At 45.1% G+C, this 17,918-nt stretch overlaps 1 protein-coding gene across 5 annotated transcripts in view; it reads right to left on the bottom strand.

The window, feature by feature from the left end:
- Positions 1–470: 470 nt before the first annotated feature.
- The window catches only part of MYO5A (myosin VA), an 82,734-nt gene continuing 65,286 nt past the window's right edge, over positions 471–17,918 (bottom strand). For 3 of the 5 annotated variants that reach the window (XM_077318125.1, XM_077318122.1, XM_077318123.1), the window contains exons 30-40: positions 15,656–15,854; positions 13,401–13,475; positions 12,090–12,183; positions 10,643–10,789; positions 10,074–10,228; positions 9,304–9,393; positions 8,844–8,994; positions 7,387–7,669; positions 6,765–6,939; positions 6,037–6,117; positions 471–5,544 (exon numbers count right to left, since the gene is read on the bottom strand). In XM_077318125.1, the coding sequence (XP_077174240.1) occupies positions 5,392–5,544; positions 6,037–6,117; positions 6,765–6,939; positions 7,387–7,669; positions 8,844–8,994; positions 9,304–9,393; positions 10,074–10,228; positions 10,643–10,789; positions 12,090–12,183; positions 13,401–13,475; positions 15,656–15,854 (1,603 nt within the window). In that variant the 3' untranslated portion in view covers positions 471–5,391. The remainder of the gene's footprint in view (positions 5,545–6,036; positions 6,118–6,764; positions 6,940–7,386; positions 7,670–8,843; positions 8,995–9,303; positions 9,394–10,073; positions 10,229–10,642; positions 10,790–12,089; positions 12,184–13,400; positions 13,476–15,655; positions 15,855–17,918) is intronic. The other 2 variants (XM_077318124.1, XM_077318126.1) reach the window with 1 other exon arrangement.

The following is a 17,918-nucleotide window of genomic DNA, read 5'->3' as shown; positions in this document are numbered from 1 at the left end:
TGCTGGAATAAAATCTTAAACCTTTCAGATGGCATGGAGCTCGTTTTATTTTGCCGCTCCAGACTAACGCATCTTATCAGCCTATACAGGGTTCTTCTGTCTGCTAAAAACAACTAAGGGTTACCTGAACACCCTAAAAGCGACACTGCAAAGACTTAGGATATTATGGTGTAAAGCCCAGGCCATCCTCCAAAGGCATGAAAAGGGAACTGGAAATCGGGTCTTACAATGGCTATTTGCCATGATGGGTAAATCCAATCTCCATGTTGCAAGGTAGATTTCCTCTAAATACCATTTGAAGGAGGCATAAAGAGAACAGGTTTTGATCTTTGCTTTTAAAGCCACCTGCGTCACCTTCTTGGCCACTGTAAGAAGAGGATGCTGGACCAGATGGCCAGTGATCTATTTCACTACGGTTCTAAAGTTTTGACTTCAGAAGTATTTTACTTCTACAGATAAGGACACCAGAAGAGACTTAACAGTTGTATTTTTATTTGGACATTTCAGTGACAGCTAAGATACAGTGTTTATGAAGCATACTTTTACTAGGTACAATGTCAGACATTATGACAGTTCTGAGCTTATGTCGTTCCGATACACCGTTTTAGTTTCCTATCTAAGCACGGTGGTAATATCTAGTGAAAACCTACTGTCGTTGGGTTTGTTTCAAAAAGAATTACACATAATTTTTAAAGGATTCTAATGCGGTGTTGAAATGTGGGTCCAGTTTTAAATACGAAATAAAAGCGACCGTCTTTCAAATGCTGGTTGATTTGAGAGACAGAGCAACTTAAGAAATAAACAAATGAACAAAATTCCAGTGTCTCAAGCTGTCTCCGTGGAAATGCTTTACTTAAATCAGGGGGACAAGTACACATATTGGCTCTGAGCCAGAGATGATTCTTCATTAAAAAAAAAAAATCTTCCTGTTTGCTGAATTAAAAAGCACAGGGACAAAGCCTGCCTCGTAGATATATGTTCTTGCTTTCCGGAGGACAGACAGGTTCCTGCTTCCACATTCAAATCCCCTCCACCAATCCACAAAGGTAGTATACATACTGGGATTCTCTGAAGAGCAATGCATCCAGAGCTTGCTGTGCTAGAATGCAACAGCAGCAGGGTCTCTACAGCCAGGTAAACATGTTGTATAGTACATACAGTATAGGCCAGGAGTGCTGTTCTTGTAATGCAGCTACACGCAGATATGTTTCATTGGGGCATAGGATTACACATCATCAGGTAATAACACAGGAGAATCTTTTAGCACTCAGGGCTCTCCCAGATCAAAGCCTGAGAAATGTCTGGCTAAAATCTGGACATGGTTATGTTTCTGGGTTCAGTAACTTCATAACTGGAAGAGAGGGGGGGGTGGAAACCTAAAGAGGTAATATTAGTGCAATACTTCAGGTCCATGTCATTCAAAGTTATGAAATTAAAAAGGCTCTCTTGCTTCTGGCACTGGAAAGCAGCTTCAACATCCATTTAACAAACTAAGGAAATGTCCACATTAAAACAGCACAACCATGCTTTAAAGGAAAATAAGCAAAGACAACTGTTCTGGGTTTAAAGACGCCAACCTTGAAAACTTCTGAAAAGTCAGAGTAATACTGTTATGTCAAATATCTGATGCGTTACAAAATACTAGTTCAGCTTAGAAATCTTTTCCTTTAAAACATGTCAAGCAGCATAGAATTTTAATGTGATAGAAAGTAACATCGGTAAAACTATCGACCAAAAGGATAACACCTATAAACATCTACTTTTGTGAGTAAACAAGGCAAATCAATATTTTTTTAACAGGTAAACAAACCGGAAAAAAATACACATACATTTAGAGAATCTCTGAGGAATCTCGTTTCTGGCAGTAAAATTCTTCCACTAAGATGAAGAGGGCCGCACCAGCAGGAAAATACTGTAGATTGCTGAGCGTTATTTTTTTAAGTTGGGTTTTAATTTTTAAAATGCTGCTGCCTTATTCATTATTACTTGACGTCACAGACTACTAGGAAGCCAGAGAAAGTGTGAACAGTTAACGCATTCCACTGTAATTAAGTAAGCTATGATCATACTACGGTACCTCAAGGCAGTGGGGTCTGGCTTCTGCCTGGTCTTCTTTTGCTCAGCGCATCTTGGCTGTCAAGAGCCCTACCTGGCCAGTGTTCACGGAGGATTTGGTTTTGTTTCTCTTTTGGACAGAGCATTTTAAGGAAGTTCTAAAAGTAGCACACCTTGTTCAAAGGCGTTTTGTAGACTTAGAGCCAGATATAAGCATATTCCAGTGAAGACCTTTCCGTTTACGATAAATAAGCAATTAAACAATAATGCTTTAATGTAGGTAAAAGCAACAATTCATAAAGGCATTCTCCTCCACACCCCAGCACAATTTCCTTTTCAAGAACAGTACTAACCAAATTGAAGCTCACTTTTATTTTTATCAGTACCCATGTACAAATTGCACATTTCTCTCGTGTACAACCAGGAACATCCTGGCCTTCTCAAACAACAGTAACAGTTTCTGAGGATTTGCAGGCAAATTGTGTCCAGTACTAGAACAGTCTAACAACAGGCCTGTGCAGCATATAGATATGTTTTAAAATAAATATACAGAACAGTTGCTATAATACATTAAAATATTGCACGTGGTCTATTTCAAAACAGGGAACTCTTGCTCTGTATGTCTGATCATCACTGATCACATTTAAAAGAAAGGAAACAACTGGAAAATGTCGAGCTTTTGACGGCTCAGCGTACATTTTGAAATGACCGTTCCACAGCAAGGCAAAATGAACAGAAAGTGTGAGATCTTGGCAAATATCTTTTTACATCAAGCTTCGTTGTGGTCGCATCCAGTGAAATACCAGAGAAGTGGGATATTGTGGGCTAAGGGGCGGGGCGGGGAGGCAAACAGTGCAGAAGAAATTATACAGAACACCAACCTGGTTGGAAAAGGAAGGACGCAGCTCTATTAAATATAGCACAGAAGCTGGGGATGGATCCTGCATCTGGAGACTTTCCTGCTACCCAAAGAACCTGTCGCTCCTATTCCATCTGCTGGAACCACAGAGTCACAAACCCTTGGAAGCATGTGGGTGCCACCCACTGCAAGTCACCTGGTGGTGAGAACCAGTTAGCAGCCCTCCAGCTGGACATGCACTGAAGGCTCCACTTCCTAAAAATGGGGGTTCCCAAACTGGAGGAGGTGGGCAAGCTGGCAACACCTCCTCCCAAAAGGTCTGTCCCAATGCCAAACCGCCACAAATGTGGGGAGGAGATCCCCTACCTCCCGCCAAGTCTCCTATGCCTGCCGTCAACAAAACCACCTGTGCTGAAGGCTTTGCAGCCAGATGTCCATTCCCCACCCCTACAGGTGGACCTCATCATCCCAGAAGAACTCTGAGAGCCTGAGAGCCTGTCCAGATGCCGGATCCCAAGATTCAATCAGCTGTATCGCATAAACCAAAAACACAAGGAACCCGTAACAACCGAAAGCCCAAGGAGTGTGGGTGGGAAAAGCGACAAGGACCGAAGCTCTTTCTCCGGGTGGCTGATTAGACAGGGTAAGGGGGGGGTGAGTGATGACCACTGGCTCCATGTATATCATCACTCCCTCCAAAAGCTGGTCAGCAAAGCACAGCCAGCCCACCCCAGGCTGCCTGTGCCTGCCACAACTGCTCTCACCCCATGACCAGCCAGCCATGAGGCTGCCCCCACCATCGGCTGTGCTCCCGCCGCCTCCCCAGGCCACAAAATGCAGCCCCAGGTAAGGCTGTCCTGTAGCTTCTTTAAAAAGTGCATCCAGATCGGATTTGCTTTCCATATTAAATATTAAATATGTAGCAAGATATTTTAGGGGCTTTTCAGGGGAGGGGAAGAATTCGTCCTTCAGCTAGGGATTTGAGATTATACCATGCTCCCCTGCCCCAGAGGAATGGCATCACTTCAAACACACCACACTGTTGCCACTGGAAATTTAAAAACAAAAACAACAGAGATGAAAAACTGAAAGAAAAAAAAACAACTTATAATGATAAATAAATACTGAAACATGACATGATTGGGTTTTGTTCATAAAAAAGACTCGAATACTTTAGTAAACATACCTTAAATACAATTTTTATGCAGCTTTCCGTGGGTAATTTGTGCTTAGATAATTTTTCCTCCCCGCATTACTGGTGATATTCCTTGACACTTGCGTAAACCCTATTGAAAGACTGGACTTCTTAAAGTTTTGTTTTTACTTTTTCTCTTGCCTGAAGATTATTATCATACATTTAAAAGAGCATTGCACACAGAGGGCACTTTGAAAACCTTTTGAAAGAGTACTAACTAACAAACAGCTATGTCGTACCATATAGGACGCCAGAAGACATTTTAGATATGCCGCCATTTATGTCACAGGGACACAAACAGGGAAGCTGCCTGCCATATTACTTCTTTGGGTGCAATCTACCACCAATTTCTACAGTGCATTCCCCACAGAAAGGCTCGGGAATTACTGAGCAATGTAACTGTACGCCTTATTGAACTTGAATGGGGCTTGTGCAGACCAAATGCCTCAAAATATTGTGTTCTACCGTTGACAGCGTTTACTACATTTCCCAGTCTCTAATACCTCACACAGGAGATACCCCTAAATGCTTACGTAACTTCACTTAAAATCATTATAGAAATTCACTAAAATCTGACATTATCGCCTCTGTCCTCCCTGATCAGATCGCACGTCACTTTGCTCCAATTAAATGCATTAAAAAGCCCCCTCTTCTGTAGGTTTGCTATCAAAATGAGAGTCAGAATCACATCATGGAGTGAGAGTATATGATGAAGCTATCCACGCGGCCAGCTTTTCCCTCTCTGTGCTACCATGTGTACACGCAGCGGTGGCTGCCGCTGTCGGCTACATCAAAAACATGCGTACCCCGAATTCATAAGGTGTGAACTGGCCCTCAGTCTTTCTAAACTGAAAACAGCCTCTTCAAGTGGCGCATCTTACCCAGTCACTACGGAATAGTCCAGTTCCGATCCCAGAAGAAAGAGACAGCTCCAGATTTGCCTGGTCATAGACCGTCTCCAGCTCTACATTCAAACAGGAGCCAACTTATGACCGGCAGAAAAGAAAAAGCATTCAATCTGAACTTAAAAAAAAACAAACTGTTTGAAATCTTTATATAGGCCTCTGCACATGAAAGATGATTTATACAAATGTATACATTTCCATCAGCCTTTCAACGCTAAGACATCTTTTTCTATCGGCCGTGAGGTTTGGGACACGTTCAATATTATATTTCCACCCCCGCCCACCCCCAAAATGTTTTTTTTTTCCAGAATCCTAATTTTCATTGTTTGAAATGACAGGCAGAAAACTCATGATCAACAACTAAGCGCACGCTTGATTCAGACACGAGTGAGAAATCCTAGGCCCAAACTGGCTGGAATCTGGATAGTTTCTAATGCGAGAGATGAGGGGTTAAACGGGAAAGTCACGGGGAAGATGTGCTTGGCATCCATCAACAGCTGAGGAGTGTCCTTCCTGTCCCGCATGCGCATCTGCAAAAATAAGAACGGATGATGAAAATGCTAGCTTTAAAATGCAGCCCTTAAAATCATAGACATCATTCGTTATCATTAGCGTATACAAAAACTAAGCATCTATTTGAGACAAAACACTACAGAAATTTCATTCACAGCAAGAAATTATTCAAACACTCAACTGTCCCATGTATTATTATTATTTATTACTAGGGGTGAAGCCTGCTTTAAAAGTGGGCCAGGAGGCTGGGAGCTGGAGACAGACAACCCCCTCCCCCCCCCACACACACACACCAGCTCTTGTTGTGGGAGGCTAGGAGCCAGTGGCAGGTCTCCCGTACCCCCAGTTGTTGATGTGCAGGGCTGGGGGCTGGCAGCAGGGCCCCCAGCAGATCTGGTGGTGGGTGTCCATAGTCTGAGCTTGGGGCAATCCTCACCCCACATGGAGGCAGGGAGGCCAGCCAGAAGGGCAGGTGCCTGTGGCAGAGGCTGGCCAAACAGTCTTATTACCTGTATTGTCCGGATAAAGGACACTGTCACTCTTTCTTCAAACTCATTAACTGGGGTATACAAATTCAAAACCTTGACGATCTGTAAGAAAAACACAAATTTGTTTCCTTCGATTGCTGGTTTATTGATCCTTGCGATTACACGTCAACATTTTAAAATACAGTTTTCCTATGGGTTCTGGTTAAAATCAATTTTAATATATTATTACTATTGCTATTATCCTCTATCAGCAACTTCAAGACTAGCCTTGTTACAAGGAGAAAAAAAGGAAGAAGAGTCATGGCCCAGAAAGCATCAACCCACTCCTATCCTAGCAAAGTGGACAGAAGCCAGGACTGGCTTTTAGTTTTAGGGAAAAAATGGACTTGAGAAGTGAGTACCAAGAAACATACCAGCAGGCACCATAGGCATCCATAGGCACCCTTGCAGACTTAAATTTTAGTCCATCTCCCATAATGATTTGTTTCCAAATCTAAATGATCCTAAAAGAATATTTCCCAGTAGTCATCTGAGTCTGCGGCTAAATCTGATCGGTGCCGCGTTTCTTCCATTTTAGCAATTCAAGTTTGGCACTTCTGAGATTTTCAAATTGAAAAGAAAAATGCAGAAGAGAGCTTACCGTAATCTCATTTCTGCTGATAGGAAGCCAACAATAAGAACCCTAGTGGCAAGCCTACAATTAGCACAAAGTATTTTTTTTCAGAGTGAGGTAAGAAAGGTGGGCTTACCTGCGCAGTAGTTAAGGCATTGCACATAGAACAGATGGCCTCTGCATCTTCATCCGTCTTCTTTTTCACCTGCAACAGCTGAGCGGCCTGAATGAGGGGCTCCAGAGTTTCTTTGGCCCCGCTGGTCATCAGGTTTTTGTCACGCAGCCATTCTTCAAGTTGACTTACGTTGTATCTGCGAATTGGGAAGGGCAGAATCTTACCACCATTTCCATTCAGTCTCAAAGAATTTCGCTTCTTGCCTCTGCCTAATGTTCTGAAATCCTTGAACAAGCCACACACACACAAACCGTCACATTCAGGGGTAGTCAACCTGTGGTCCTCCAGATGTCCATGGACTACAATTCCCATGAGCCCCTGCCAGCGTTTGCTGGCAGGGGCTCATGGGTCTTGTATCCATGAACATCTGGAGGACCACAGGTTGACTACCCCTGGTCACATTGATAAAATCGTCAGTGTGATGAAGATGTGAATCAGCTTGTAACAAAAAAAACCAACCAAAATAATTCCGAGGCAAGGCCCAATTACTGTTTACATGAAGGAAGCACCTGGTTCAGGCAGAAGCCACGCGTATGCAGGTGAGATATCTGAGAGGACTGAAGACATGAGGAGACTTCCTCACCTTATCTGCATTCCTTTGCTCCACGAACACATATCTTTCCGCAGGAGTAGGTTATTGAGAGTCACGGCTCCGATGATGTAGAACATCTGCTTGACTACCTGCTTGACCAGCTCTGGGTCCATCCCATGTTGACACATGATCGAGTGGAAGGCGTTCAGCTGTCGGATGATCGAGTCCAGCGTGTACGTCCCTTCGTCTGCGATGCTGGAGGTCCTCTTTCGGAGGCCGGTTGGTTTCACCCCCGACACACCTTGGATAGTTTCATGCTCCAGCATCCCTGAAACTGATTTGCGGCATTGTTAATTTGGCCACAAAATCCTAACTGGGTTAAAAAAAAAGGGTCTTTTTGACACAAACCAAAGGCTGTATCTAAGGTAAGAAGAACAGTGATGATAGTGTGCATATTAATCAAAATGTTAAAATAGCTTTCAAGGGGCAATTACTAAATTTAAGTAACTTTGCCTGGATATCCAGAACATTATTTCTTAAAACAACTTGTAAAGCTGGTCATGAATGCATTAGACCATTTGCAGTATTTATTTAATTCATTTATACCCTGTCTTCCTCCTCAACGAGGACCCAAAGCACTTTACATCCTTCTGCTCTCATACATTTTTATCCTCACAACCACCCTGCAAGGTAGGTTATGCCGAGAGGTTGGCCCAAGGTCGCCACAGGCTTCCACAGCAGAGTGGGAATTTGAACCCAGATTCTCAGATCCCAGTCTAACCTTTCTGAGCCCACGGACATCTTTGGAATCTTGACACAGCATGGTGGTCACAGCCACAAAGTGGCTCCTGAAGGAGATGGAGCCAACTATTAAATAGTTGCCCCAGCTGACCTTCAGTCACACACATGCTTGTGCTGCAGAGGAAGCTGCTGCCAAAGTAATTTTTTTTTTAATCTGCAAAGCCAATCAAATCTCCTGTGGCCAATCAGAAGCCTGGCTGGACAAAAGCCCACCTGAGCCTACCCACTTTCTAAAAACACTTGGTGGGGTCCAGGCACTCATGGTGCCATGTTGGGGACCCCTGCTCTAACCACTGTACTTCTCTCAGTGTACTTATCCACCAGTGGTATCTACTGTACCCCCATCTACCAATTCTTGATCCACTCCAACTAAGAGACAGAATCTGGAACGGATTCTGTTCCTCTCCAGATCTTTTCCTCTGTTCTCTGAGAACTAACAGTAATGTCTACCTTTTAGTCAGGAGTACAACCTCCTCCCCACACTGGAAAATCTTTTGGCAATCTAGTGGGGAGTTCTGGTGCCAGAGTTCTACTTTCTCCTCCTTTCAGGGAAAAAAAATACATCACCCACGTCTTAGAAAGAAACGCTCTTCTGCTAACCAGGCTGGAAATTGTCCAAGAAAGTTAAATACAGGGAACGAAACATTAACAGGTGACATTAACAGAAAATCCTAGCATCTTTCCCATTATTCCCTATTGTGTCTTACCAATCATTGGCTGCAGAATATTTTCTAACACCCTGACAAGCTGCTGGTAGATCTGAATGGCTAAGTCACTCAGCACTTGTCTGTACTCAGCAAGGTCGAAATTGGTGAGGCAGTGTTCATTCTGACGGGTTGTGTTGTGCTTCATAAACCCCTAGATGTGTAAGAGACAAAAATGCAAACTTCAGTGTTGTCTGTTGCAGATCTCCACTTGTAGCCCCGTGTGCTTACAGTGGGTGGTGTCAGAACACGGAAACTATATCTTAAAAGGCAAATAAACACAACCTCCTGTAGGCCAAATGATCAGCTACCAAATGCCAGAGAAGCCTTTGGAAAATGCCCCCCTTGTTATATGCAAGCCAAGTTGGGTTTGCATCCTGGGAACCGATGAAAAGGAAGCTCCAATGCAGTCATACAGGGGAAAGGGAAGAGTGGAAGAAAAGAGGAGGAAGGATAAACTTGCCTCTTCACCACTGTACTGTTTCAAACAGTGCAGGAAACGGCAGGTGTTCGATAGCCAGAAGGACACCGTTTCAAAATCATCACCTCTTTTCTGAAAGCAATGAAGACACAAGTACTGTTTACATCAAAAGACAATCCAAAATAAAAGAGGGCGCATATATAACTATAAAGCTGCTATTTTGAACAGCACTGGACTTTTAGATGATGTTTCCGGCTTCATACAGCCATTAAATAGACGATAGAGTAGCAAATCCCCCCATACAGAGTGGAAGTAAAAAAGGGAATCTTCTCCGTATCTAGGCTAACCTGTCAATAATGAGAATTGATACCCAGGATCATTTGAGGAATTTGTTAGGCAAAGCTATAGCAAATGCACCAGAGGTTTTTCCAGAAAAACGCTGTCCACCTGGGGAGACAGACCGTTTGCTCTTCCAGACTCAAGTGCATTTTCTAGGCAAGGCCTGTAAGTCAGAGCTATTCTACCAGGCCTACGGTTTGATCCTGGAAAGCATCAGCAAAAACTGGCCTCCCTCCTGGAAACTGAGGAAAGACCTGCTCCAAAGAACTGGGGACTCCCCTTAGTTGAGGGTAATTAAATAATGCATAATGCTTGAACTGATTGTTTTAATGATGCTGTCACCTGCCCTGTGCTGTATCGGAAGGGCGAGCTCTAAGGATAAAGACGGATTTATTCATTATAGAAAGAAAGCAGTGCCTTCCACCGAAAGCGATGCTGACTTGTCAGGATGAGAAACCGAACAAACCACCGACCTTCAAGATTTTTTTAATGCCGTTGATCGTGGACGTCAGCAAAGACCTGACTTTCTGATCGTCATTCAGGTAGTCGGCGTGGCGGACGCACATGAACAAAATGTACGCCGGCAGGCCTGGGATCAGGTTGACTGCCACCCCGCGCGGCTTCAGGTCTGAGGGAGGAGACAAACACAGAGATTCTCAGGAGCTCTGCAAGGTTGAACAAGCTTATGACTCTTCTTGGGCTTCATGATCCAGAAGGATCTGAAGCTGCTACAGAGTGGTGTAAAGTTACAGAAGGCACCAGGAGGACGGGCAACTGGCATTACTAGGAATTAAAAGTTTCTTAATGAGGTTTGTTTCAGGTGGGTTTGTTTCAGAAGAACAACATTTGAGTCAAGTAGCAATTTGAGGACCCGCAAAATTTTCCAGCTTTCTTGTGCCAAAGCTCGCTTCCGTGGAAGTGACAATTAATTAATGGCATTGTTTTTCTTTCCTCTAACGTCAGATAAATGGGACGTAACAAGTAGTGACATATTTATCTGCAACACCCTGTCATGCGTTTCATAAACAGAAAGTGTTCTTACCTAAAATAAGGTTTTTGACAAGCTTTGGCTCATCCTCTTTCTTATATTCCAACATTCCTTGGAAGTCCTTTTCCTTCCGTGGAATGTTAACAGGATGGATCGGCTCATCGATTATTTGTCCAGGTGAAATGTTCTCCATCTGGCCGACTACATCAAGAGAGGGAGAAAAATAAACATTTTAAAACTCAGCGCTGTTAAAAATTTAAGTTCTGATCAAGACGTTTGATGGTGTATCGTTGGGATTTTGCTGGTTCAACTTAGAATCATAATTTCCCATCCAGGAAAGCCTTCCAGAGCTGTCAAGAAACCCTGGTTGAGAAAGCCGTGTTTGAGACTAAAAATCTCAGCATAGTCCTTTTACCTGCAGTATAAACCAGCCCCAAAGGTCATTTTAACAATAACTAAAAGCTGAATAATTTACTAGAGTGAATGCAAATTAGCAGAACAAGAGCATGCACAAGTATAACTTTCTACTTTAAATTTAAAAAAAAACCTTTCATCTGTATAATTAGGTAAAGTATCTTCAGGAAAATACTGAAAATGCTAATTTGTTTCACTGAGGCATGTTAAAGGAATATCCAAAGCAACATGGCCCAAAACATATTCAGTATGTTGAACAACTGGAAACTTACCTGGTCTTCTAACTTTATGTCAGTGTGGAAGGCTAGATATAATTGCACACTCTCTACGAAGAATTGCTAGTCTCAGCCCACAGGGCACCAGATAAACCAGCTTAAATCTCCTAGAGGCTTGAGCAGTTTAAACACCGTTCTGTACATTGCCTGCGTTCTAATGTCGCACGGGGACGGAAGGCTACCGATAGAGTGTCCGTGCTTTGAAGCTACACTTAGTACGAGTAAACAGAAAGCAAGAACTGACTCCAGGACACTCCCTGCTGCCGTTTAACTAAGTGAAAGGTCTTCACACAATTAGCAAGAGAGCAGCCTTTTGGGTCCCTCCTGCGGATGAAGTCCATGACTTGGATGTGTCACTTCCTTCGAGGGATTCAAACTAAGATCAGGTGAACAGGGAGGCAACTCTTATGTACGAACTGGGCAGGGAGTGGCCCTTATCAAGCTGAATCAAAAAGGACCGGCCGCTGGGAGAAGAGTGAGGAGTCTTCTTTGCACAGTAAATATTATCTCTGGCAGACAGTCTCATAGGAGCAAGCCATTTGCGGAGATTAATAAACCAGGATGTCACTTTCTCCCCCTTGTGTGGGCATTTATTAAAACAATTATTGCTCTAAGCAGGGCCAAAAAGGCTATACTGCCCCCCTCCTCTTCCACAGCATACCAACACTTACAACCGTTTTTGTAATGCTTCAGAAGGGCACAAGTTTAGCACTGTTTTTCAGGTTTGCCATCTATCTGCCCCCCTCGGAAGCCTCTGTGCCACCAAAACAGGAAAGGGAGACGGTTCTGTCGATCCCGCAAAGAGGTCGTACCTTCAAGTTCGTCGATCTTCTTGGCAAATACTTTGAGCTGCTTTTTCAGCTTGCGGACGGTCTTGTCCTGTTTCTCAAGCTGCTCCATTAAATCCTGTGCGAGGAGGCGTAAAAGGAGACGGGTCACATATGGAAACGGCCATGGTATGTAGGCAATATGTGAAAAACCAGATCAGTTTGGTTAGTGCTAGAAGAGAAACTGAGTGTAGCTGAAAGGGAACAGGCACCATCTGGCTGAGGTTTGCAAGCCTGCACACTGCCTAGAACGTCAGACATTGTACTGAAATACACGCAGCACAATGGAGACGCAGCTCTTCCGCGGGGATAGCGCACGGATACTAACGTGCTCATGCCTGTCCTCGCATTGTGGGGTCACTCACAGGTTCAGAGAATCTGCTACCTGTGCCTTTAAGGTGCCTTTGGACTCCCGTTTTATTCTGCTGCCAGAGACTAACGTGGTGACGTGCCTGGAATTATCACCAGACTTCCGCTCTGAAAGTTCCGCCTTTAAAACAGGAACATAGAAAGTGTCTTGGTGGACGCAGCGAGAAACAGCATGTTGTTTCTCTAGAGTAACCAGAGAGATGTTGCTGGGAAGCCTACAACCAAGGCAATGTCTATCCATGACTTTACGCTCTGCCGCACCAGCAACTGGCTTTTTAGTAATCACAAAACCCCCACCTGCAACGAATTCCTCTAGCCCCCTTTTAAAGCTAGCGGCTGCCACCTTATGGTAATGAATGTTTAGAAGAAGAATTGGTTCTTATATGCCGCTTTTCCCTACCCGAAGGAGTCTCAAAGCGGCTTACAGTCGCCTTCCCTTTCCTCTCCCCACAACAGACACCCTGTGGGGTGGGTGAGGCTGAGAGAGCCCTGATATTGCTCGGTCAGAACAGTTTTATCAGTGCCGTGGCGAGCCCAAGGTCACCCAGCTGGCTGCATGATTCAAACCTGGCATGCCAGATTAGAAGTCCGCACTCCTAACCACGACACCAAACTGGCTCTTATTTGAGAACATAGGAGACTCCCGATTTCAAATCTTTTACCCTGAACGTTAACCTCCCCGGGCCAAAGTGTTAACCGCCGAGTCTGCTTCAATTGTGCTGCGGTGTACCGAACGACAAGCCATCATTAGTAACAACGGTCCACTGACACAGACAAAGACAGAGACGCAACAAAAAGCTCTGGGGAGACGAGGACACTGTGGAGCTCTCTGAAAAGAGTTTCCTGGAAGAGTGAACAAAGCAGCCAGCTCTTCAGTTAGCGTTTCCGCCGTAGCAAACAGAGAGAGGCTCTGCGCCGTGTACATACAATCATCCGTTTGTAAAGCGAAATCCGGTACGATTGATACTTCATAGGGTCATCGGCATACAACTCCTCATAATACTGAAAAAACAGGCAAAGCATGGGTTCTTCCCATTCTTCGTGGCTCTAGCATTTCAGCGAAAGTGCTCAAGAAACGGCAAGTGCAACGACAAACTTGAAGGCAGGCCTACGGCTCTTTCCCCTTAGAGCAGGGGTAGTCAAACTGCGGCCCTCCAGATGTCCATGGACTACAGTTCCCAGAAGCCCCTGCCAGCGAATGCTGGCAGGGGGTTCCTGGGAATTGTAGTCCATGGACATCTGGAGGTCCGCAGTTTGACTACCCCTGCCTTAGAGAGCAAGGGTGCCAAATTGAAAGCCTGCACATATCAACAGCAGGCAAAATACTTACAATAAACAGGGTCGACTGCAACATCTAACAGAATCTAATCATGTTTCGTTATAGTGTTGCAGCCAACGGCTGAATTTGATGAGTGGACAAATACTGGTTATTATGGGGGAGGTTAGATCTCAGGGAAAGTATCCTGAGAAACCTCTGCAGCAACAAAACACAATCAAGCCAACGCTCTTAAAACACAGTTTCGGGTGGGTTGCGGTCTTGGTCTGGAGCAGCAGAATAAAGTTTGAGCGGCAGCTTTAAGACCCACCAAGTTTTATCCTTAAGTTTTTCTGTGCAGACACACAAAAGCTTATACCAGGTGGGTTGGTCTTAAAGGTGCCGCTGGGCTCAAAGCTTTGTTCTGCTCTTAAAGCCACGTCCGAGCAACCTGCTCGAGGAAGAGGTGGGTCTGCTTGGAAGGAAAGCACAGGATATCTCCCAAGTCTTGCCTTGGCACACAGCCGGGATGGGGTCAGGGTAGAAACCTGGCCAAGAGGAATAAGCTAACCTTCGGCCAGCATTAGAATGCCTGGCTAAGGAGTGTCTTCCCCAGCCACACAAACACAGGTGGTTCCCTCCCCCAAATATTTTGTTTTTAATTGGAAGGTGTAGCAATGGGAGGGGCAGGAACACCAGGGTGGTTTTGTAAACACCTGATCTCCCTTCCGGGACTTTGTTCTACTGGCATCGGTAGACGATCTTGCCAAAGGAATGTTAATAGCTCCAGCGTTAACCAGTCAAGAGGAGCATTTAGGGAACGTATTCAATGTCAAGTGTACTAACCAGAAGGGGGGGGGAATGTATTTTTTGATTTGCAGAGTTAAATCTCTCCACTCTTTCTCTCTCTTTTCTCTGGCATTGCACCTTGGCATTTTGTTTGTTTAGGCCTAGCTGGGTTTTACGAGCCTTGCGAGGAACCAGTCCCTTCCTTTTGTTCACAGAGTAAAAGAAGCTATCGTACGTGTAAATAAATCAGCCGTTGTTTACACAGAACCACAGAAGCTTCGGAGATTTTTTGGCTGAAGCCAAAGGCTCCTATTTTCTAGGGAGATCCTTGTTTGGTCGCCTCACTGCTCTGTCCTAGGACAAAGTTCCCACCGTCAAGCGACCTGAGTCCTCCTGAACCACAGCAGGCGTTCCCCACGTGAGCCTTATGCATGTGTGCACAGTAGTTCCTTATTCTTGTGCGGACGCTAGATACGCTTTGTCAAGCTACCCGCTGCAGAGCTGCTGCATTTTTCTACCATTCAAAGCACCTTAATCTCTTTGTGTGGGAGGCAGCACCATTTGGGGATGTTTTCGCTCCAGTTATTCTGAAGACAGGTTTGCTGTACACCTTAAGGACCTCTTTTGTAATAAAAGGAGATACCTGCTAGGCCATCCCTCCCCCCACCCCTTTACTCCCGTGGGATTCTGTGGGCACTTCTCTTTGTCGCTTCGATACATGCCGTTTTGGTCAGCCTTGCCTTTTAGAAGTGGCTAAAAGAATCTGGCAAAAAAAGGTTCTAACTGCACTGCAGGAAGCTAATCCCCTTCCTTTATGTGCATTTTGTACTCTTGTTATTGCTAAAGGGAAAATAGTCTAGAAAGGTCCTCGGACTTCTGAGACAACGGGAATATAAACAGTGTAAGCCTTGGGGGAAGGTGGGGAGGCTCACAACCAATCCCCCTTCTTTCAGATGTCTTCAAAGCTATGCGTCCCTGAATCCTGCCTGGGTAGAGGCAACAAGTGTGTCGGTATGTGTCCTTTGGCACCTATGTCAGAGACAGATGGGTCGTCCCGTCCCCCCCAAGGTATCCACGCAAGCAGGACTTCCTCTTGGGCTCTTTGGCACACTTAACACTGCTTTAAAATGTGGCTCACCAGGTTTTCGTTGGTCAGGCGGGTGATCTCATGCTGCAGGCTGGCTTCTATCCGAGCTTCCGGGGGCAGCTGCAGGTTCTGTGCCAACAGCTGCTGCTGGCGATTGTTCTCCTCCTTCAGACTCTGAATCTCGCCACGGAGGGCTTCCATCTCGTTGTCGTGGCTCCTCTTCTGGGTCTGCAGTTGAGATTCCAGGAGCCTATGGGAACCCCAGAGAACAAAGGGCATTTGGGGGGGGGGGAGGCGGAAAGGGAAGGGGAGAGACGGAACAACGATAAATGTTTTGTTTAAGAATGTGAAATGCAAAGCCCCGGCAAAGGTCTGAAATATCAGAGATGTATAGCTGCTGAATGGCATGGAAAAAGAACAAAAAACCCCACAGAGTGCTCTTTAAACCCTTCCGAGTGCCTCAAATTCCACTATCAATGACCGTTTATGCACTGGGAACTTCAGTGCCCCAGCTCCCGTTCAGGAGCACAAATTGGGGGCGGATGAGGTGCACCAGGCCAAGTGCTCCTCCATATGGGTGCAGGAAGAGGTGGGGCAACCTGCTATGACTAAAACTCCAGCCTGCATCCTGGCATGAAACCTCCGGTGCATAAACGGTCAATGTGACACCAAACAGAATTAAAACGGAGTCTGCTTGATATTGCCTTGGCTTCACCTTGGTTTAAGGGCTCTCTGCTACACAGAAGAAAGCAAAGCCTCTTGATACACACAGGTCTAACATGGCTGGAGCTATCCAAAATTATGCAAAGTAAGGCAGCCCGCTTTAGGCAAAATATCTGGAGCAGAGTTACAGGGCAGCAAATCTATCAGTCACGGGGGTCTTTTGTTTTTGTTTTTTAATCACGGCAGGAATTGTAGCTTTGCATTTGGATTTTTTGCCAGCATCTTGAGCTACCTCTGGTCCTTAGAGCTCAGGAACTGGTGAATTAGTCCAGGAGAGCCCTCAAAACTGGAAGAAAAGGGACAGCCATCCACGCCAGTCATTTGTTTAAGTGACGGCTGATGACAAGGCTTTGGAAAAGGAAGCTTCCTTCGGTATTAATTCCGGCTAGAGAGGAAGAGAAGCTTCCCCCAAACTAATGACTACCGGCCAGATCCTTTAAAAAGAACATAATAATGGATACCCCCCCAAAAAAACAAACGAACAAACAAACAGAGCAATATTACTGGGGAGTCAAATGCAAGTTCCAGAATCAGGAATCCGCTGCTAAATTCATTAAGTTGCCTCGGGCGTGTGAACAAATTATTCATTCCCCATACGTGAACTGCGGGAGACGAGGGAAGAAATGACGGATACCGAAATACTGCGATTGAAACTCCAAATTCTGCCAGCGTGGCTCAAACCGACTAAGGTAGTTCTAGCAGACACACTTCTAGGGTTTAAATATTCTTAAGCAAGCGCGCAAGCCAAGAGCTGCTCTGGCCGAGCCCGGGAAAGTGAAGACGGCTCCTTGACATCCCAATTCTATGCCGCTTGCTCTAGAATCTATCGCTTCTAGAACACCGGGGCAAGAAGCAAAAGCGACCTCTCCCTTCGGCCCTTTTTTGGCAGCACAACGACAGTAGCGTCCAGCAGACTTACGAAAAGAAGACCGTTGTTAATGTTTAGGGGTGTTTTTTGTTAGCAGCACAAGGAAAGGAAAGACACAAGGTTAAAGGCCGTTGCAAAGAAACACACGCTGGCGGAAGTCGCTTTGCCAAAAGCGCAGAAGTAGATCCTGGCCGAGCGGCTGACTGCTAAAGGGACAAACGGCAAATGGAGGAACAGGTATTTAGGGAAGGCTTAGGACTAGCAAACATATTCATAGCTAGCGAACATATTCAAAGCTGCACGTGCTCCTCAGGTGTAGGCAGACTACATTGCAGTCATCTGCACAAACTTCCTGCATCCACTGGTACATTTTCTTAAAGAGATATCAGCACTATTTCCCTTTCAACCCGACAGCTATGCATAATGGTTTTTATTTTAAATCAGGCAGGTGATACACACAAAACTAGAAAGCGTTCGGAGCTTGTCGGGTGTTTTCTACTGCCGGTTTCCAGTCACAATAATTTCTGCCCCCCCCCCCAATTGCGGGAACCACATGCAATCCAGATCTCTTTCTCCCATCTGCTTCCCTCTAATGATAAAATGGGCTACAGTGGGGGGGGGGGGTCGCCAATTGTTTGCTGGCTTTCAATTAGTTAGTTTAGTAATTCCTAACTGTTTATTGCATTTATTGAAGGCGGTATGCTGCCTCGAGACGGCAGGTCA

The sequence above is a fragment of the Paroedura picta genome, chromosome 18 (genome assembly GCF_049243985.1).
Source record: "Paroedura picta isolate Pp20150507F chromosome 18, Ppicta_v3.0, whole genome shotgun sequence".
NCBI classification, from domain to species: domain Eukaryota; kingdom Metazoa; phylum Chordata; class Lepidosauria; order Squamata; family Gekkonidae; genus Paroedura; species Paroedura picta.
The sequence above is the reverse complement of the archived record's forward strand: the minus strand, read 5'-3'. Positions and strand labels throughout refer to the sequence as shown.